The 20,819-nt window shown below is 56.3% G+C and overlaps 1 protein-coding gene across 3 annotated transcripts in view; it reads right to left on the bottom strand.

Moving 5' to 3' along the window:
• Positions 1-645: 645 nt before the first annotated feature.
• CHST8 (carbohydrate sulfotransferase 8) overlaps positions 646-20,819 on the bottom strand; it is a 113,014-nt gene continuing 92,840 nt past the window's right edge. For all 3 annotated transcript variants that reach the window (XM_036231577.1, XM_036231576.1, XM_016166082.2), the window contains exons 3-4: positions 2,738-2,775; positions 646-2,201 (exon numbers count right to left, since the gene is read on the bottom strand). In XM_036231577.1, the coding sequence (XP_036087470.1) occupies positions 1,095-2,201; positions 2,738-2,775 (1,145 nt within the window). In that variant the 3' untranslated portion in view covers positions 646-1,094. The remainder of the gene's footprint in view (positions 2,202-2,737; positions 2,776-20,819) is intronic.

The raw sequence follows: 20,819 nt of genomic DNA, 5'->3' as shown, positions 1-20,819 counted from the left end.
TTTCTCTACAGCTTCTCCTCCCCTCCCCCAGAGCTGGTTCACCTAGAGGTAACCAGCTTTGAGGTGGTTGTCAGGTGAATGGAGACAGGCATCAAGGCCAGGGTCCGGGGTTCTGCAGATGTCAGCTTTGAGCCAAAGCCCTGCATAGCCTAGAGGTTCAGAGAGCCAGGGATGACATCACTCCCTGCCCGGAAAGGCCACACCCACTGAGACCCATGTGCAGTGCCCTCTTGACCCCATAGCAGCCCCAAATGGCAGCTTTCCCAGAGCTTGTCACTGCTCTGGCAGTCCTCAGAAGCGCCCCCACCCCCAAGTACACTGACAAGAAGGGACCCCTGTAGGCCTCCATGGGGGTAGGTCTATTTCCCCCTTTCAGGATGACTGTGTCTGCGCCAAGACAGGAGGACCCAGGTGTCAGTCCTGGCCTCAGAGGCCTGAGTGCGAGGTGCTGCTGTGGCTCTGAATGGGGGCTGCGGGCTGCCCTGCTCCTCACAGGTTACCCCGGCCTTGGACTTTCACGCAGCTGCAGCTGGGCCTGTTGCGGCCTGGCTCAGGCTGTCCTGGGGTGTGTGACAGAGCCCTGGACCGAACGGTGAGGGTCCGCGTGCTCCCACACCCACACAGAGTGTAGACACTGCTGCTCTGCAAACCATGTGCTTTATTTAGAACCTCGTTCCAAGGGAACCTCTCCCCGGATCGTAGAAAAGCTGCAAACCGTGTGGTTTGGTACAAGGCAATGGCTAAGGGACTGCGATAAATCCCTTACCGCTGGGCCCCCGTCCTCTGGGCCGCAGACTTCCCTGGTCAGCCCGACTCCTGGCTGAGCTGGGTGTGGGCGGCTGAGACTCCTGGGGTATCCAGCTCACCTCCCAGCATCTTCCTCAGCTGAGGAGTGAGGAAGCAGTTATGGGATGAGGGGACCCAGCCAAGGCCCGAGGGCCTGCAGCAGCCAGGGCGTCTCGTGTCCCCAGGGCGCCCGTTGCTCTGGGAACATCTTGACCCCTGGCTGAGGAACCGCGGGGGGGGGGGGGCGTGATGCCCCGTGGACTGGTGAGTGGGTGGGCAGGGCGCGCACCGCCGGCCGGCCCTTCCCCTCAGTACAGGTCAGCGAAGGGCTTGGAGTAGTTGAACATCAGGTAGTCCATGCCGTAGAAGTCGTAGGCGTGCTGCCGCTGCGGGGCTGACAGCTGCGCGAAGTACTGGTGCGTGATGCGCGCCGTGGTCCGAGCCTCCTGCGAGTGCCGGTCCTTGAATTGCGGGAAGGTCAGGTTCGGCGGCGCGTGGATGAGGCTCAGGAAGAAGTTGGCATCGTCCTCCATGCTCTCGAACTTGCCCACAAAGTCATAGTCAATGAGGCAGGGGCTGCAGAGCCGGCTGACGTGGTCCCAGTGGATGTCCATGCCCACCGGCCGGTGCACGTCCAGCAGATACTGGACGAACTCAGAGAAGCGCACCCCAGAGCCCGTCCGCAGGGCCTCCCGAGAGGCGTTGGCCCGGTACCGGGCCAGGATGGCCTTGCCGAAGACGGGGTGGTAGTAGCTATTGGGGTGCTCGAACTTGTCACGGAAGGCGGAGACCAGCCTCTCGAAGGGCTCGCGGACGAAGAGCATCTTGGTGTAGGTGCTGAGGCGATGCAGAATGCCCTGGCGGTCGAAGGTGTCCAGCCGCTTGAGGGCGCTGCCGTAGTGCACGGTGTCGTGATGGATGTCGGCCGTGGACGAGGCCAGCCCCGCCAACACCATGAGGACCCGCTTCCAGTTGGAGCAGCCTGCCTTGGGCACCTCGCAGTACAGCACGCGGTGGCGGTCCTCCACGAAGATGCGCGACACGTGACGCGGCGTGATGGCCTTGCGGCTGCTGCTCGACCGGTACTTGGCACACGCCTCGCGCATCACCCGCTTGCGCTCCTGCTGCCTCTGGTGCAGGCTGACCCAGCGGCTGTCCAGGGCCCGGGATGCTGGCCGGACAAAGGTACCGGCTGAGCTGTTGGCCGCGGTGGCCGCCGCTGCTGGCATTTTCTTGATGAGCAGCCGCCGGCGGCGCTGCCGGGGGCGCAGACGAGCCCCCCTGTTTAGGTGGGCTAGAGCTCGGTCAGGCACCGGCAGGTTGAGGCCTCTCGGTGCCCGGCTGGACAGGTCTCGGGTGTCCCTCTCTGTGGGTGCCTTAAAATCGCCATCCTGAGAACTGCCTGGTGGGAAGTCCTGGGGCAAGAAGAGAAACGGTTACCAGGATTGATAGGACGTCTGGGCACTGAGTGTCACACAGGCCAGGGGTCCCAGCCCCCTCTGTAACCCGAGTTTTTTCCAAGTGAGGGAGAGAGAGACAAGCTGACTCTGCAAGAGGTGATCCCCTCTGATCTGAGCCCTGGCCCAGCCCCTGCCACCCCCTTCCTCTCCGCTGACCGTGGTCTGAGGTGCAAGTGTTGTTTTGGCCACAAGATGGCGCAAGCCTCCCAGGAACCTCGGCCTGCCGGCGGGTAGCGAAAAACATCGTATCTGGAGCCTGAAGGAGACTGGCTCAGATTGACTGAGGCAATTAGCGCGCTCCATAGACGCCATCTAACGGGAAAGGGAAATTCATGGATCCAAAGCCCTTGGCTTGTTCCTAAGGCTCCTGAGAAAGACCAGACACATTTTTCTTTCCAAGACTGGGTTTGCTGTGAACTCCAAATTTTCTTCCCTGCCCTCTCCAACTTTCCCCAGGCTGCTCGTGCAGAGATTTTGCTCTCAGAACTCACATTATGGGGCTGCTGTAGCCTGATGTTGAACTTTACTCCTGAAAAGCAAACGGAGAAGTCGGTGTTAGCAGCGGAAGTACCACGTGGTTCTCAGGGACCTGTTTGTGGGCTCTTGACTGTGGGTGCCCCTCAGGGAAGGCTTTTAGGGTAGGCTCTGTGAAAAGGCAATTCAGGGGGACAGGAGCAGAGGGATGGCTCAGTGTGAGTGCCCCTCCCCTATCCACGTGAAAAATGGGGATGCCGCAAAGACTCGGTCCCCCTGGATTCCAGCTGACGCTCGCTTCTTTGTGTCTTATTTCCCGATGTGACTTGGAAGGTGCGGAAAGGCGCCCTGCCCAAGTGTGCCCCACACCTGCCCGGCAGAGCAGCCGGGAGCCACTACCCACCTTGCGCTGTCGTTAAGTCACAGGGGAAAGGACTGTTCAGGAAGTTGTGTCCACCCTCTCTTTATGCCCCGTTGGCCCTGCCCTGGCTGTAGCCGATGTGAACTTTCTGTGCTTGGAATACAACACACTTTGTACCCACATGTTTGCACACACCAGGCCTGGGATTGGAACACATTCCTTCCCCTCAGAAGGGGCTGTCCCACTCGCTCTGAGAAGTTCCCTAACTTAGCCGTCCACTTTGTGATTTGAGCCTCTCCATTGGCCTTGGGGCTCAGGGGGTGAGCTGACCACATCCTGTTCTCCTCCAAAGGGCTGAGCAGAGCCCAGGCACAGAGTGACCAGCAAGCTCTCAGTGTGACTGGGGAAAGATGGAGAGAGATCAGCACATCACCGGCCACACTCCGGAATGTCCCCTCTGCCCACCTGGGCTGGGGCTGAGCTCACCCCGGATAACAAGCACTGAGGAGGCAAACCTTTGGCCAGAGGGGACTATTCTGCTTCATGCCAGTTTGGTTTGTTTGGGGGAAGGTCCTGGAAAGACAAAAGGGTTCCTTTCGGGGTGAACCTATTTAGGAGTCTGGACCTCCTGCCCCCATCCCCTTCCTGGCCATTGAGGTGTCAGGGGCTCTTCCTGCCCTTATACCATGCGAGCGGATGTCTCTGCTCTGAGGCTTTGTCAAAGCCACAGTCACAATAGGAACCAGCCATTCCTCAGACAAGCTAGAACTTCCAGCTGGCATGATGGGGCCCAGCGTGGACCACACCTGACTGACTTCTGGTGGCTGCCTGGGGCAGGGCGTTCTGGGGCCGGCGCTTCCCCTGTCTCTGTGTGCTTGGCAGAGGCCCAGTATCTGGAGCCCAGCTCGCAAGGAGGTGTTCAGGTTTCCTGTCCCTGACCCAGGAACTCTACCTATCTCTCTGTGAGGCCCAGTTTCACAGGTTCAGCCACCCCTATGACCCTGACCTCATACTGGTCAGTCTGAGGCTGTACCCACACTTCCTTCGTGCATCAGCAATTGAGGGAGGCAAAGTTACCCTGGACTGAAACGCTGAAATTTCCCGGGCCTGCTGGGATCTTTCTTGAGTCCCAAGAGAGGTGGAAATGAAGGTGGAACTTGGGCTCGGTGTCTTTCTTTTGCTGCAGTGTTATCCTGCGACCCCTTTGAGCCGGTGGTGGTGGGGTTCCCTCGGCGGGGGGCGGTTCCCTCCCCTGGGCGAAGGGCAGAGTGTCCACAACTTCTTGATCATTCCCATGGCTATGCGCATATGTGTGTGCCTGTGAGGAGCTCTGAAACGGGCCTGCCAGACTCTTCCACGGAGACCGAGAAGCTCCATGTAGGACTGGCTGCACCCCTAAGGGTATAGGATGTGAGCAGCGGGTACCTGGCCATGAGGCAGGAGCTTTAGAAATCAGAACCAGCCTTTGGCCAGGGCGCCCTTCTCAGCCCGGAGCCTGCCTGCCTCCCGCTGGTCGGCCCCTCCCCTGGTCGGCCCCTCCCCTGCGCGTCTTCATGCTCTTCCAGCAGCCGTCCCCAGCATGAGCTTCCTGAGCTCATTTCTCTCTGGCACGTGCAGTTTCCTCCTGCAGCCAGTGATCACAGATCCCTTCTCCAGAAGGGACCCGCCGCACACTCTGTTTTCCTCCACGCTGCCGGCTTTCCTTAATTATTTTCTTCTGGCGACGGCAGCTGGCTCTGCTAAATCACCTCTCCTCCTCTGAGTTTCAGACACAGGAATTAACTCCACTCGTCAATCCTGTCAACTTGTCAAGGTGCAATGGTGCTTAGTTAGATTCCTTTTCTGGAGCAAATGAATCATGCTGGATTTGGCCACGAGTGGGGCTGAGGAGCCACTTACAGCTGGCGTCCCACAGCTGGTGTGATCGGATGAGGATGTGCTTGTTGAGGTCGAGGCCCCTGCGGCTGTGACCTCCCACTGGCCCTGTCCCCACAACCTGGTGGGTGGTGGGCTCTGGGGCCTGTCCTATTTTATCTGCAAACTGGGCAGAAGGCGTTTTCAAGGTTCACTCACTTGAAGGCTGGTCAGGCCAGAGCCCTAGGCACAGGCTGGAGAAAATTTCTCGCTGGACAGAGCCCAGTGCTGGGTGAGTCTCCTGACCTCTTGGCCGCTTTTGCCCAACAAAGCCAACCACGCTGCATTTGCCCACTTTGAAAAGAAACATTGTCTTGTGGAACACCCAGCAACAGATCTTATGGAGGCTTAAATTTGCCAAAAGCTGTATGCCCCCAATCCTTAAACTTATGGCAGCTCATTGGGCAAAGACTGCCCCATTCCACACGGCCACTTTGGAATAAAGACAAAAACGTAAAAGAAATGTGATGGCCTGGCCGGAGGCCCAGCGTCCCTACTTTTTCCACAGAGGAAGCTGCTCTTCACGCACTGCTTGGATAAAGGTTGAAGTTGAGTCCACCCCACCTCTGAAGAATAAGTGAAAGCCAGGAGCCTTGGGCGTGTGTAGGCTGGGGTCTGTGCACCCCCAGTGGGCTGCCACGTCAGAACCCTGGACAGCTCCTCAGAGAGCCTCTGGACAGCAAATAGGGGTCCCGCCTCTGCTGCACTCACAAGGACGGTATTGTCACCAGGAGCCATCAGAATCAGTGCCCTGGGGGACATATGGGGAGGGAGTGGCTTGGCCTCAGTATAACCAGGACCAGCCCCTTCCAAGCCCCCAGATAAACATATCGTCTAGATAAAAGTGGCCTCGCTGGGCAATGTAAAGCACGGCCCTCGGCCTCCTGTTCCGTCCGGTGCCACCAAAGCTGCCACGCACACCCCGTCTCCACCACCCTGGAACAGGAGGACCCCAAGGCCAGCCATGTCCATGCCACTTCCAGGGTCCGAATTACCTGTCCCTCCTTTCAACGTAACGTTACCGATCTGTAAGGGAGTCCATCCCTGCAGCGTACAAAATAACCATCCCTCTGTCTGGACAGATGACGTTTGTAGAGCAGTTGGAACACACACGACATGGTAAGAGTGAGCACCAGTGAGAATAAACAAGGTCTGAGTTATTGAACCACCAAGCGTGCGCCACAGCGTGGACTCTCCGTGGGCCGAGGCATTTGGTCGAAATGCTTCCTGGCTTCCCAGCAAGGGGAGGCAAAAGCTGCCGGGCGTGTGAGGCCACTTCTCAGGATGAGGCTGCACAGTTTGGCTCTGGACATAGCTGGGGAGGGGGCTTCACCGGCAGCGAGCTGTGGGGGAGCAGCGTCTCTCCCACTCCTCTCTGAGTCACAGGAGGCGGGCCTGCTGGGTTCTGCTCAAAAGCCCAATCCAAGGATCCGCTGGGGATGGGGCTGAGGACCAGCCTTTCAGTCAGTCTGTGTCGACAGGTGACACTGACAGGGGTCAGAACAGGACCCACGTTCCTAGAAAGGGCTGGAAGTGCCTCCTGAGCCTTCAGCTGATCATGGTTAAGGCAAGTGATCGCTATTCTGGCTGCTCGACCCCCAGCTCCAGGCCCTGGTAGGCAGTGGGGAGAAAAGTCTCGACACTCTGAACACTGCAGCCCAGACGAATGCAGGGCCATCCTGAAGGAGCGAGACCCACGAGGAGGGACAGAGATGGCAGAGAACCGAAGGGGCCCGAAGAAGCCAGTGTCACGGCTGTAAGTCCAAAGCCCTTGCCCTTTGCTGGGTTTGAAACTCGTGGTCCTTGGACCCCCGGAGTCTCCTGCACCAAGTTGCATCTCCTTGGCTCCTTTTCCACGTCTCATTCTTCTGGTGCCTGAACCTGTGTGTCCACATCCACCTGTGCCATCCACCAACAGATCCACTCAGGTTGCCCATCGGGGTGGGAGACTTCCTGAGGTTTCAGGCCCCACTCCATGGGAAGGAAGGGGGTGGTGGTTTCTGAATGACATGTACATGGAGGGCTGGGGGAGAGATTTATGTTAAGGAATTGGCTCATGCTGTTGTCCAAAATCTCCAGGGCAGCCTGGAGACCCAGGGAAGAGCCGATGCTACAGCTTGAAGCTAGGGGCAGTCTGGAAGCAGAATGCCTTCTTCCTTGGGTGACCGTGGTCTTTTCTCCAAAGGCCTTCAACTGATAGGATGAGGCTCACCCACATTATAGAGCATAATCTGCTCTACTCAAAGTCTATTGACTTAAATGCTAATCACATCTAAAAAAATACCTTACTAGTAACACCTTGACTGGAGTTTGATCAACATCTGGGCACCATGGCCTAGTCAAGTGAACACATAACACTCACTATCTCAAGGGCATGTTAGTTTCCTAGGACTGCTGTGACAAACTACCACAAAACTGGGTAGCTTCAATTAACACAATTTTATTCCCTCACAGTTCTGGAGGCTAGATGTCCGAAGTCGAGGTGTCCACAGGGTCATCTCCCTCCAAAGCCTCTTCTAGCTTTTAGCAGCCCCAGACATTCCTTCGTTTGTGGCCATTTAAGTCCAATTTCCCACTCACGTACTAACCAGGCCCGACCTTGCTTAGCTTCCGAGATGAGACGGGATTGGGCACGTTCGGCGTGGTGTGGCCGTAGACGTCTTAAGTCCAGTTTCTGCCTCTGTCTTCACAGGGGTCTCTTCCCTGTGCGTCTGTCTCTTCTCCTATTCTTAAAAGGACACTTGTCGTTTTGAATTAGGGGCCACCCTAATGACCTCATCTTAGCTTGATTACATCTGCAAAGACCTTATAAGGTCATATTCACAAGTACCAAGGGTTAGAACTTCAACATATTTGCGGGAGGGGTGCAATTTAACTCATAACAGGGTGTGATAGGACTTCAGGGGGCTTCAAGAGCACTCCGGAGGCAGGCGGCAGCAGCCTGGAGGAGGTGAGAACATTCCCCTGCTGGATTGGGTTGTCTGATCAGTACTGAAAGGTTGTGTTAGTTCCCCACGTTCTTGGGGCAGGGTCCACGTCTGGCCCATCTGTGTCAGACAGTCTAGTGCAATGCTTGCCATACAACAGGAGCTCAACAAATGCTGTGGGAAAATATGCTACCCGGACTGAGAGCTGGCCCTGGAGGTGAGGATGGGCGTTGGGCTTCTCCCTGCAGAAGTCAGGCCCAAGATTCTGGGTGGGGTCCACCAACCCTGGGCAGTGACTTCTCCAGCTTGGCCTGGCAGCCTGGGAAGGGTCTGCGTGTCTGGGTGGCAGCTGTCAGCCAAGCGGCTGGATGCAGACAAGAGCTGCCTTAGCTGAGGCTCTGTCGCCTGACCCAAGCTGTGTAGGATCTGTGCGGCTGGCTCTAGAACACACCCAGCTGGCTGCCTCCCATTCCCACGACCAGGCTGAGGCCTGGGCTTCATGGTGGCCACACCTCGTCTGGCTCTTCTCCCACCAGCTAAGGCTCTCTGTCCTTTTGAGGGGCAACCCCACCCCCTAATATCGGCCTCTGACTGCCTCATTGTGAGCTGCTCCCTTTATCTGGGCAGATTGTTAATTTATGCAGATTAGATGCAAAACTGAAGTTTAAACACACTCAGCAATTAGAGGGCAGTTTGGACTTAAGGCACAGAATTCAAATGGAAGAAGCCTCTCCAAAGGGCCTTAAATTCTTACTGTGTTCACAGGAAAAATCCAACTCATTAAATTCTTTGCTAGGGCCTCAGTCACATGCTGGAGAGTAGCCTTGGTCACAGCCATGCCCAATTCTGCTGCCCCAGGCCCCAGGGCAGGGAAATGGGGTTCCAGGCAGTAGGGCTGCCCTGGACAGGGGTGCCTGCTGCTCCTGGAACCCAAAGGTGGCTCTGTGGCCAGAGTGTGGACCTCAGCGGAAGGCGGGAGGTGGGAGGCGGGCCAGACCTGCTCTCGAGAAGGGCTGTGAGTGGCCCTGTGGGGGCCTCTCCTTTTGCCTCAGCCTCCGTGAGTGGGCTCTGAGACCACCCAGCTCAGTCTCTCCCTTTGCTCTCCCTTTGCCTGGAGGTTCCTCTCTGAGTCATAGATTTTAAGACGGGGTCGGCATATTTTTAAAGAAAATAAAAATGAGAGAGTGACCTTGGACAAATCCCTTGACCTCACTGAACCTTAGTTTCCTCATAAAACAGGATAAAAATACCCATCTTGCAGGTCTGCAAATGTGCAAATGAAACAACGCACAGTGCTGGGCACAGAGAGAGCCCATGGGACGCAAGCTACCGGTTCCTGGTGTCCCTAATACCTGGCCCCCTTCGTAGCGACGGAGTTCTCCCAAGCCCAGCTCCTGCACCAGCGCAGGGACTCTGGGAACTGTCTGAAGGGGAGGGAAGCGGGAATCTTCCCGTCTCGGTCTGACGGGCATCTGACAGCTCCGACCGGAGCTTGTTTTGTTTAGCGATTCCATTCCCTCACTGCCGTGATTAGGATCCACGATTCAGCTGGGTAGTTCCCTGTCAGCTCGGCCTGGGCTGTGAATTCCCCTGAAGCTGTCAGACTGGAGCATCCATCGGTGCTGCCTGTCAGTCAACCAGCCAGCCAGTTAGCCGGTCTTCAAACCCAACAGCTGTCCTGCCGCTTCCCACCCACTCACCTGCCTATCACTTGGAGGGTACAGGAGGTGTCCCTGAGCATCCCTCGTGTGCCTGGCTGTCCACAAGGGAGGGGTCCTCAACTCCTGCTTCAAATGTCTCCTCCGTCACAGCCGGGGAATGATGCTCACCATATTCGGGGTGTGTGTGCGGTCCCAGCACGCATGTGCCATGCACTGCACTGCACCCCCACGTGTGCATGTTGCATGGAACAGGACTCGGCATGTCTTAGCTACGTGTCGCGATGCATGCCAGGGGGATGCGTCGTGCCGCATCTCTGTGCCACGTGTGTGCGTGCTTCCTGCGTGTGCTGGGCGGGGAGTGTGTGCATTCAGGTCTGTGCAGAGTTTCAGAGAGCACATGGCACGTGGCTCACACGAGGTCACGCTTGTCTTCCTTTTGTGTGTTCTCTCAACACCCGTAGGCTTGGGAGGATGAGTAGGAGTTGTGAGCGCTGCTGCAGATGAGAAGGGGCTCACTCAACAGCAAGACCGCGGGGCCCCCGCTGGCCCCACATTTCTGCCTCCCCTGCAGGATGTTGGCAGCAAGGACAGCAGGCGGCAGGCAGCATTCTGTCCAACACCATTCACTCCAAACTGACCGAGCACCTGTGGGTGCTGGGCGGTGTCTTAGGCTCTGGCGACAGTGTCTTGGTCGTGGGTGAGACGGTCGTGGTCCCACCTCTTATGGAGTTTACAGTCTAGCAAGGAAGCGAGGCCCTGAATGGCAATTGCACGTCTGATAGGACACGGCAGGCAGCGTGTGGTAGGGGCTGTCAGCCAATCAGGTGAGGGCTGAGGTGGTGACAATTACTTGGGCCCTGAGGGTGATGATGGCCTTCCTGGCAGAGCTCGGTGGCCTTGCACTCTGAGAGCAGGGTTCCTGCAGTGGAGGGATGTAGAGACTGAGGCCGTGAGGAGACGGCAGGACCCCGGTGGCTGACAGAGGCCCACACGCGAGGGGCCTTGTGATCCTGGCAAAGGAACTAGATCTTATCTCCTAAGATCCAAGGGGAGAAGGGCTTAAGCTAGGGGTTATTTTGAATTTAAGGACCTTTCTGAAATGAAGAGCTGAAGACAGAAGCAAAAAGGCTGGTGAGCAGATGTTGCCATTTTCCAGGCAGGAGGTGTCCAAGGTCTGGCCTCAGCTGCTAATGGCAGAATGCAGAGGAAGGCATAAAGGATATTTAGGGGGGAGGAATAGTCAGCAGAGAGGTGTGCTGGTAGATGTTTAACAACCGGCTCCCTGGGTGATGGGGAGGGGCTGGGGGAGGAGCCTAATTAGCAGAGTTTGCTGATTTCAGTGGTGTGCACACCCACCACAGCAGATTTCAAGCTGCTCATGTGAACAAGGAGTTGGGCCCTCGTGCACTGAGCAAGCCAGCTCCTGCACGCCATTGCCTCGGCGGGACCTGGGGGCTGCCTGGGGACAGAATAAGGCAGATCCTGCTTTCTGACTTCAGTAGTGGGTGGGCGCTGGTGCCATTTCCTGCGAAGCAAGGCAGATTCTCGTTGAGTCTGAGGTGCCTGTGAGTGTCCCAAGTGTAGACATCCAGAGGGTGGATGAAGGATGGGGAGGGAGGGGACAGATATACGCACGCAGGAGCAAGTTCCCCGGGCCTGTGGCTCTCCAGGGCTGGGTGAGAGTGAGTCCCAGCGCCTCTCACGAGAGAGAATGCAGAACCGAGGCCGCCGACAACCTGACGCCCAGGCAGTGGGCCTGGCCTCAGTCCTGCCTTTGTCCGGAGCCCACGGGGAGTCCCAGCGCCAGCTCCGAGTGGCTGTGGCCATCGAATGCGCTGGACATCACGACTCCTCCTGTATGGCTGTCAGAGCACTTAGTGACCGCTCTCCAGCCAGCTCTACAGAAAGGGGTCCAATTTGGCTTACATGTTGGTGAATTCCCACTAGAGGTTACCAGGAAATAAAAATGAGTGAGTCATGCTGGAGTCTGAGGCAGAGGTGGCCCGCCGAGGGGCTGCCTGTTGGCAGGAAAAGTGACAGCAACACTGACTGGCCCAGCCCTGAGACAGGCCCTACCTCACCGGAGCAGAGTCAGGCCATCGGGGGCTGCCAGTGGGGCAGCCTCATCACAGAGCTGGCCAGGTCACAAGATAATGATCAGTTCAGCTCAAGCTGCCTTCGGGATGTGTCGTTCCGGCTGTGGCGTCAATTACTGAGCTGGCCTGTGGCTGTCAGAGCAGTCACAGCTGTTGCCTGAGATACCCTGAAGAGCCACAAAAGCAAATCCATCTTAGCTGGTGCTTCCTTGAAACGCAGACTGTCCGCAACCCGCCGCACCCCACCCCCCACCCCGCCACCTGCTACGGAGGCCTCTCTGCCCTGAGAGAGCCATTCAAGGCCCCCAAGGGGGAGCCAGTTTCCCGCTCAGGGCTGCCCAGGGGCTCAGGGATGGATGACCTTAGAAGAAAGCGCCAAATGGCCGTACGCCAGTGGTCCCTGCTGTCCACTGATTGTACCCCGACTCCGAGTGGCAGGCCCTCCCTCCTGCTCCCGGCTCAAGCACCATGGATGGGCGGCTGCAGCTTCAGGCCCGTCCTATCTCCAGCACCACAGCGGCCACCGAGGGGCAACTGCATTGCGGGGGTCATCCCGTGTGCCTCGGCGCAGAACGGGGCCTCTGGCGACCCACAGGGCGAGGCTGGAGGTGCCTGGAGCGCCAGGGAGGCCCTGGAAGTCTGTACAGATGCTCTCTGCTGAGGGTCCGGATAGCCGTAGTGCACATCTGAGAGGAGAGGTAATGCTCCGAAGGCAGGGCCTTGAACTTGGAGTTGGGTCCAGCCAAGAATCAGGCCACTAGCAACTCAAGAAGCCTCTAACCTAAGGATTTGGCCGGCTTATCTGAGGAGATGGGCCCAGGGTACAGGTATTAATCGTGGCCTTGGCAGTAGCTGGCTATGGGGACACCACGTCCCTGAATATCTAGCCAAGAATCACTTCCTCTGCTTTCCGGCCAGCCAGCCCTTGGCTCTGCCCAGCCCAGCACCCCGGGGTCAGTCCAGCAGTGGACACCCTGGGCTGCCTGTGGCAGCCCCAGGCCATCCTGGGGGGCATAAGCATCCTATCGTTCCATGGCCCCATCACAACGTACTGGGGCTGTGCCCCACACCCACATCGCACATGCGAAGACCCACAAGTCCTGTGCACCCAGCCCCAGGCCCATGAAAGGTGACCAACCCTGGAGCAGGGACTGACCGCATGGCTGAGATAAGGGAGAGGTTGGAGGGGCCCTCGGGCTGCACATTCAAAGGTCTTTCTGGAGGCGACTGGGGAATGGCCTGGAGGAGAGTAAGGCCAAAAGGGAGGGGAAGGCGGATTAGGACCCTTATATCCTAAGGTAGGTGAGCAGTGGTGGGGCCTGGACTCAGGCGGGGCGGGCAGAAGAGAAGGGAGGGAAGATCCTGGAGGACGACCAAGGGCAGGGCTGGAGGGCTTGGGGAGTCAGGAGTCCAATGGGTAAGGCGAGGAGGGAATGTCCGTCTCCAGCCAGCGGCTGGCTTTTCGAGGGAGGTCCGGGCTAGGCTGGAGCTGGTGGGGGAGAAGCCCCTCCCCTGGGTTTGGCCGTAGTGAACCAGAGACAGAGACCTGAAGGTTGAAGCTCTTGGCTGGAAAACAGTGCGAAGTGTGGGGGAAAACATCATCCAGACACAAACCACGCAACCCAGCCCTGCGACTTCCAACACTGCTGACACACGCCGGCGACCTAGCACTGCGTAACACCCTCGTTAGCTTTAAGCTGAGGATGGCAAGCAGAACTAAACACTGGAAATGTCATCCAGAATTTCACAATTGTCATGTGGGCTTAGAATTTGTCACAGACTTTAAAGCAATCCCTCAGCTGAGACCCCTGGTGCCCTCCCCTCTCAAGCATGTTGGGAAGGTCTCCTGGACTACGAGAGGCCGCGTTTTCAGGGGACTCGGTGTTGGTGTTTGCCTGGTGGGGAGGGGGCTGCTGGGTTCCCACGAGGCACTGTCTGAGGTCCCTCTGTTCCCCTCTAGGCTCAGCCTTGGCCCGCACATCTGCAGCAAAGCCCTGGGAATCAGACCCGTAGCTTTGCAAATGGAATATGATCCCTGCGAAATGGCTGCTTGAAGGGTGGCAGGGTCACTGTGAGAGGAGAGAAGATGCTCTGAGCTGTTTTCCTGCTGCCTTTGAAGTCAAACCAGCGGCAGCTCCGGGAGCAGAGCCATCGCAGGGGCAGGGGCGGCCCCTCCCGGCTGCGTGCATTTCCTGCGGAATGAAGACTTCCTTCTTCATTACTGGGCATGTGTTTTGGGCACCTCTTTGCAGTCATGAATGTGCTATTCCAAGACACAAAGCAGCCTGGCTGATGCCTTCGGCCTTCCACGCCCGCGTGCAGTGGAGATGAAGAGCTGCCCGTGGAGGTGCGCGGGGCCATCCTCTCCAGAATTAATGGTTCAGTAGCTGGGTGAGAGCTGCTTGGCCCACCGAGGCATCTTCTGCAGGATTAAACGTCATTCCTTCTAATGACTTGATTTATGTCTGGAGGTTTGCAGCTCCAAACAAAGTATTGTGATGGTGGTGATCAATCACACTGGGGATTCTCACAATGGCTATCACGTTTTGTTTGTAGGCAGGCGATGGCAGAAAGAGGGGCTGCTGTGTAACACACGTGCAGGCAGAAAGAACGCAAGTCACGTGGTGCCAGGTGGCGGGAGCTTGAATGAGAGGTATCAGGCTTTGGGTGCCTGAGGCTTTGGTGAGAATTTCTGGTTGGAGATGGCGGAGATTCCAGAAGATCTGAAAATCCACAGGAAGGCACTGTCCTGAGCGCTGGAGGTGGACATCCTGAGAATGTCGTTCCCAGCTTTCGACTCTTGTCTGCCCTGCAGCAGCCTTGACTGAGAGAATGAGCCCGCTGAGGTCAGGGCCCAAGGATGCACATGGGCCTCCCTGAGGGTCACACCTCTCCCGTGTGCTCAGGACAGCTTCTGGAATACGCTGGGGCCATTTCCAGTCTGCAGTCCTGCCTTGGGTGGGGAGAGAGCTGAATGGAACCAGGCTAGGATGGCCCTAGGACCAACTGGGCTGCAGACCGGTGCCCCGGGGCCGGTATCTCTCACTCAGCGGCTAACAGAGTGTGATCCTTTTCCACCAAGACCTTGCCCTGCAGAGAAGAGCTCGGGGGACCTGAGGTTGATAAGTTCACCTCCACAACGGATTTAGACAAGACCCAGCCCGGGCTCGGGAAGAAATTGGCAGCCCTGCCTCCTTAGCCCCCGTCCTCGCCTTCGGCTGAGGTCTTCCGTCAGAGCTGCTGTCGCCCATGCCCCCCACGTCTGAGACTGGCTGCCTCCCTGAGATAGGGCAGAGGCTGGAGATAGCACACAGGGCCAGTGACTGCTCACGGTACTGCCACAGAGAAACTCAGACTGTTTTTGTCAGCCCAGCTAAAGCTCCGGGCCGGCCAGAGGCTATGGGAGCAGGAGCCTCCTCGCCGGTAAAATTAATCCTTCCCCTGGCAGCCAAACAGAGGGACAGGGGACGGAGGAGGCAGGACTGGGGTCAAGTCCCAGGGGAACATAGCCACTGTCTTCCTGAGGTCTTCCTGAGACGGAGAGGTATGTTCATGGACAAGCCCCGAGGCCTACAGCGCCACATCGGAGAGTTTGCCCATAAGAGGTTATGATCCAGGGTGACTCAGGGATGCTGGGCAGTGGGGGAGAGCAATCCATTACTAGATAGTGGCCCCAGCCTCTGCTCATGGCACATTTAACTGGGAGGTGCAGGTAGGGGAATCAGGGTGGGAAGAGACTCGTGTGTTGCATACGGGGTGTCTTCCACGTCAGATGTGGGTGTCGGGCGGATGCTGGTGGGTGGTGGGTAGATGGCGGGTGATGAGTGAATGGTGGTGGGTGAATGATTCAAGGTTGAGAGGAAAGGATTTGAGATGAGGGCCAGGCCATGGCTGAGGCTAGACTGGCGGGTAGCTGGAGGAGAGAGGGCGCAGGGACATGGCCCCAGCCCAGCTCCACTAGCCCCAAGTACAGCCTCTGGTAATGGGCAAGAGGGACAGGAAGCTGGAGCCTCGCTGATTGTCTTTGGCTTCTCTGATACTCAGGAGGTGGCACAAGTGGCAACTTCAAATCAAAGGTACCCCCAGTCCCCATTGACCCCCGTGAGCCCCGAGCGCACATCCCGGCTGCTGCAAAATATGACACTTCCCCCTCCACGCCATGCTGAACACAGTCTCTGCACCAGAAGACTGAGGCTCTGTCCATCCTTGATTAAAACAAGGGGGAAAAAATGTTTGTTTTGTAAAGTCTGGCAAATTTTGATAATGAAACCTTTAGAACATAAAATACTGAAACCTTTCTAATTCCAGGCAGATAAGGAATAAGGGGAACATATTTCAACCTCAGAAGCAAGAAATAATCTTTTACCACCTAATTTAACAGCGTTACTGGGAAAATATGTTAGGAGAATGTAAAATGTTTAAATGCTAAAATATGCTGTCTTAGATGGCAAGGGTTTTAATTGCCCCAATCAGAGTCCAAACACACTTCCACGGCAGCTCTGACAGACGGTGCTGGAGAACACGGTGTCCGTCAGGACGCACGGTGGAGAGGGTCAGCATCGAGTTATGCTGCCTCCCCCGGGAGCTGCCAAAACCCCACAGCTGTCTGGGCTCTGCGGCACTTGTGAAGTAGGAATCAGTTCGGATATTAATATTAATCGGCCAACACATTAATATTAATCAGTTAATATATACTTCCCATGACAACGCGAGATAAAGGAATCTTATTATGTGGTGTATCAAGGAACACAGAATATCTAAATGGATTTCCTTGGGACGCAGGGCATAAAGGAGCCTAAGCCTCTTAGGCTTGTCATCTCTGCGGAGAGCAGAGCTGGGGCACACGCACGGGCACAATCACGGGCACAGTCACAGCAAGAGGGGCCTCGGGGAGTACATGCCTCTCCAGGGGCAGGGAGGTGCTGCCCCTAGTCTGCGAGCAGGTTCCAGGGGTGGCGGTAGGTGTAGGAGCCCCACACCCCCTCTTCTCAGGGCCCAGGGAGCAGCCGCAGACTTTCCCTAGGGGCAGGCAGGCTGCACGGAGCGGCCCCTCACTGCCCGCGGGGAGAGAGCACTTCTGGGGCCTGGTGGGTGCTGAGGACACAGGGAGGGGTAGAAAGATGCTCCAGGCTCTCAGGCCCTTCATTCGGCAGGGCCGGTTTTACTATCCGTGTTTTGCACGAGGGCAGTGAGTCTCAGAGAGGCGATGTGTCTTGCCCTGGTCCAAGTTGCTGGCCCGGCATGGGGCAGAGCCTCAGTCTGGCCCAGACCTGTTTGACTTCAGAGGCAAGAAACAACCTTCATCCTAAATATTACGCAGCACTGCCTGTGGGTGCCTGGGGCCAGGCCACGCAGAGCAGCCCGGCAGGTCTGGCACAGCCGTCGGGGCAGTGTCACGAGGTCTTGGCCTCACTGGGGTCTTGGGGGGGCCAGCCTGCCGGACTGGGGGGTGGGGAGTGGTGGAGCGTGCGGCAGAGCCCCCTCCGCGGAGGCTTACCTTTCCGCATGCTCACTTGCAGACAGCCTCCACAGGCAAAGGCACATCTGAGCGCAATTAACATTTGAAGCACTAATTATTTTACTTGGGTGTCTAAGTCTGAGGATCCTACAATTTCGGTTTAATTGGAGAAAAATGGTCATCAGTTACTGAACAGCAGGAGGGCGGCTCCATGCTTCCCCGGCGCGGAGCCGAGCCCAGCATCGCTGGGACATATGTGTCCCCTCCACGGCGGCCGGGCAGCCGTGCCAGGCGAGGGCGTGGTGGGCGGGCCTCGGGCACCCTGCCTGCCGTCCCTGACATCTGCTGGGAAGAAGGCTTTGGGCCGAGTTAATTACTCTCCTTTTTTCTTTTCCATTTTGTTCCATTTTCTGCAACAGCATCTGTTGCAAAGAAAACCAACTGCAGGAGGAAATGGGATTCATTATTAAAAGGAGAACTTATAATGAATGTCCCCTTTACTCCCCCTTGTACTTGATAATAATCTGAGCTCATAATGAAATCCTCAGGCCCGCCCCGGCTTGGCAGGGTGCAGGGGCTGGTGCCGAGGGTCACAGGTGCTGTCCCAGAGGGGAGACTCCTTCTGAGGGACCCACGCCACCTCTCCTATCCTTGTGGGAGGGCGTCTGGTGTCCAGGGTCTCAAAGAAGAACCGTGAGGCTTTGGTGCCCACACTTGTGAAAATTAAAAATAATATTTTATTTTGCCTGGCCTCTTTTTTTCTTCGGTCTCCTCTGGGCAACCAATTAAGAGCCAATCAATAGTTCTAGAGTCGGGCTCAGGGAGACTGGGAAGGTGGGCCCCAGCGGCCTGGCTGCTGGCAGAGCAGGGGCGAGGCTCTCTCTTCCGGCAGTGTCTTCGGACTAAATGGCCTGGCCCAAGTGGGGGTGGGGGTGCGGCATGAAGAGAAGGGTGGCCCAGGACACAGGGGGGTGCCAACCCAGTGGCATCTCCTCAGGGACAGGCTCCAAGGCCCAGAGAGCCCGAGAGGAATGAATGAGAGACTGAGGAGAAAGAGTCTGTCCCTGTGCACGCTCTAGCTGGGGACCAGAGCCCCCAGAGAGGGCATCTAGTTTTGGGTTTTGTTTTTTTTTTAATTTATTTTTCAATTATAGTTGACCTGTAATATTATATTAGTTTCAGGTGTACAACGTAAGATTAGACATTTCTATACCTTACAAAGTGGTGGCCCCGATAAGTCTCGCACCGACCTGACACCACAAATGGTTATCGCGATGTTACTGACTATATTCCCTGTGACGTGCTGCCCGTCTCCGGGACTGTTCTGTAACTGACAGTGTGTACTTCTTATTCCCTTCGCCTTTTTTTTTGTCCATCCCTCTACCTACTTCTCATCTGGCAAACATCAGTTTGTTCTCTATATCTATGTTTTTGTTCTATTTGCATTTATTTTGTTTTTTAGATTCTTCATGTAAGTGAAATCACGTGGTTTTTGTCTTTCTCTGCCTGACATTTCACCTAGCATAATACCCTCTAGGTCCGTCCACGTTGTCGCAAATAGCAAGATTTCATTCTTCTTTATGTCTAAGTAATATTCCATTGTATGTATGTACCACTTCGTCTTTATCCAATGGTCCATCAGTGGGAACTTAGGTTGCTCCCATATCTTGGCCATTGTAAATAATGCTGCAGTGAACATAGAGATGCATACACCTTTTCGAATTACCGTTTTGAATTTCTTTGGATCAATACCCAGAAGTAGAATTGCTGGGTTCTATGATAGTTCTATTTTAAGTTTTTTGAGGACCCTCCACACTGTTTTCCACAGTGGCTGCACCAATTTACACTCCCACCAGCAGTGCACAAGGGTTCCCTTTTCTTCACGTTCTCACCAACACTTGTTGTGTATTGATTTCCTGATGACGGCCATTCTGACAAGCGTGAGGTGATATCTCATTGTGATTTTAATTTCCATTTATTTCTCTGATGATTAGCGACATGGAATATCTTTTCATATGTCTATTTTCCATCTGTATGTCCTTTTTGGAAAAACGTCAATTCAGGTCCTCTGCACATTTTTTAATCTAATTTTTTTGATGTCGAGCTATAAGAGTTGTTTTTATATATATATTTTTGGATATTAACATCTTATCAGACATATCATTTGCAAATGTTTTCTCCCATTGGGTGGGTTGTCTTTTTGTTTTGTAGATGGTTTCTTTGGTGGGAGGGCATCTAGTTTTGCATGCAGCTGGAAAAACTAAATTCAGCTGTGACCCTCCCTGGACATGTGATAGGCCCTTGCTGAAGAACTCATCCTCCCGACCCGCACTGACCTGGCTTGGTAACCCTCCTCTAGTCACACCCTCAGTGACCCCTGTGACTCCACTCACTGGCCCCATCAGGGTCTCCTAAGTGATCGCATGCTGTCACTAACCCCCCTAGGACACTCTGCTTAGGCCTCCTTCTCTCTCAGGTTCTAGACCACCTTGCCTCTTCTCCTCAGGGAGGACCCCCACTTCTCAGGCAGGCCTGGCGCACAGCACCCCAATGCAGAGTCTGGGTCTTTTCCCACCTGACGCCTCTGCTCTGTCTCTGGGTCCTGCAGCCCTTCACTCATGCCAGCTGCTTGGGGCCACTCCTGGCCCAGGCTCCAGCCTTCACAGAGGCCCTTGGGCCCTGCAGAACTCATATAATACAGCTGTAGACAAAGGGCAAGAGCCACCTGGAGGTCCGGAGTGCCTGCTGGTGGCCCCTTGCCTGGTGTGGGCACCGACCCCACTCCTTTCGTAAGCCTGCTGGCACAGAGCTCTTCCTCTGCCAGGGGCTCCTGCCTCTCTTCCCAGGAAGTCTGATCCTGGCCTAGAAACCTGGCCTCCCACAGCACTCAGAGACTTCCCCCAGGGGCCACTGCCTACGCCACTCTTGCACTGACCCTGCCGTCCTCATCAGCGAGGGTATTTATTGATTCTAGGCACCCACTCGCTGTGAAGAGCCTTACAACACTGGACTCTCCCAGAAGCCCATGAGGTCAGCGCTATTTTGACCCAACTTGACACATGAAGAAACTAAGACGTCCGTGCGTTAAGCTGGTGAGTGGCCGAGCTGGGATTTGAACCTGGTTGTTCTTGGCTCCAGGGGCTGCTCACCTCTCCACCGACCTCTATCTCATGGAGCTTTGCTGATGGCCGCAGGTGTGGTCCTCTAGGGGCCCGCTGAGTGTGCTGCCCCTGCCTCCTCTGCTCAGCACTGAGTCCCCTGCCCCTCCCCCATCCCACAGGCCTCTCTAGGGTCCACTCAGGGTGGGGACTCTCCTTCCTGCCACTCTCTGCATTAGCCCAGGCCCTATCCAGAACAGCGCCTGGAACCCTCTGAGGCCCTCGGGCATCTGTGCGCCCCAGTGAGACGTCATCAGCATCCCAGTCTGATTTCCTTCTTTAGACTCTCCTTGGCCCGTTGCCGTCAGTCCTGGCTGCCTTCCCCGAGCTGTGGTCCCTCCCTCGCTGCACCGGCTTCTGGGTTAAGGAAGGTGGCCTGAGCACGAGGGGCCGAGCTGTGAGAGTCCCCACAGGGCCCGTGACTGGCAGCAGTTCACCTGCCTGCAGCCCTGGTCTCACCAGCTCTGTGACAGGGAAGCAGTGGCTCTGTGTCCAAAGGTGACTGTGTGTCCAGGAGGAAAGGA

This window comes from Rousettus aegyptiacus, unplaced genomic scaffold (genome assembly GCF_014176215.1).
Source record: "Rousettus aegyptiacus isolate mRouAeg1 unplaced genomic scaffold, mRouAeg1.p scaffold_m13_p_14, whole genome shotgun sequence".
Lineage (NCBI taxonomy): Eukaryota > Metazoa > Chordata > Mammalia > Chiroptera > Pteropodidae > Rousettus > Rousettus aegyptiacus.
The sequence above is the reverse complement of the archived record's forward strand: the minus strand, read 5'-3'. Positions and strand labels throughout refer to the sequence as shown.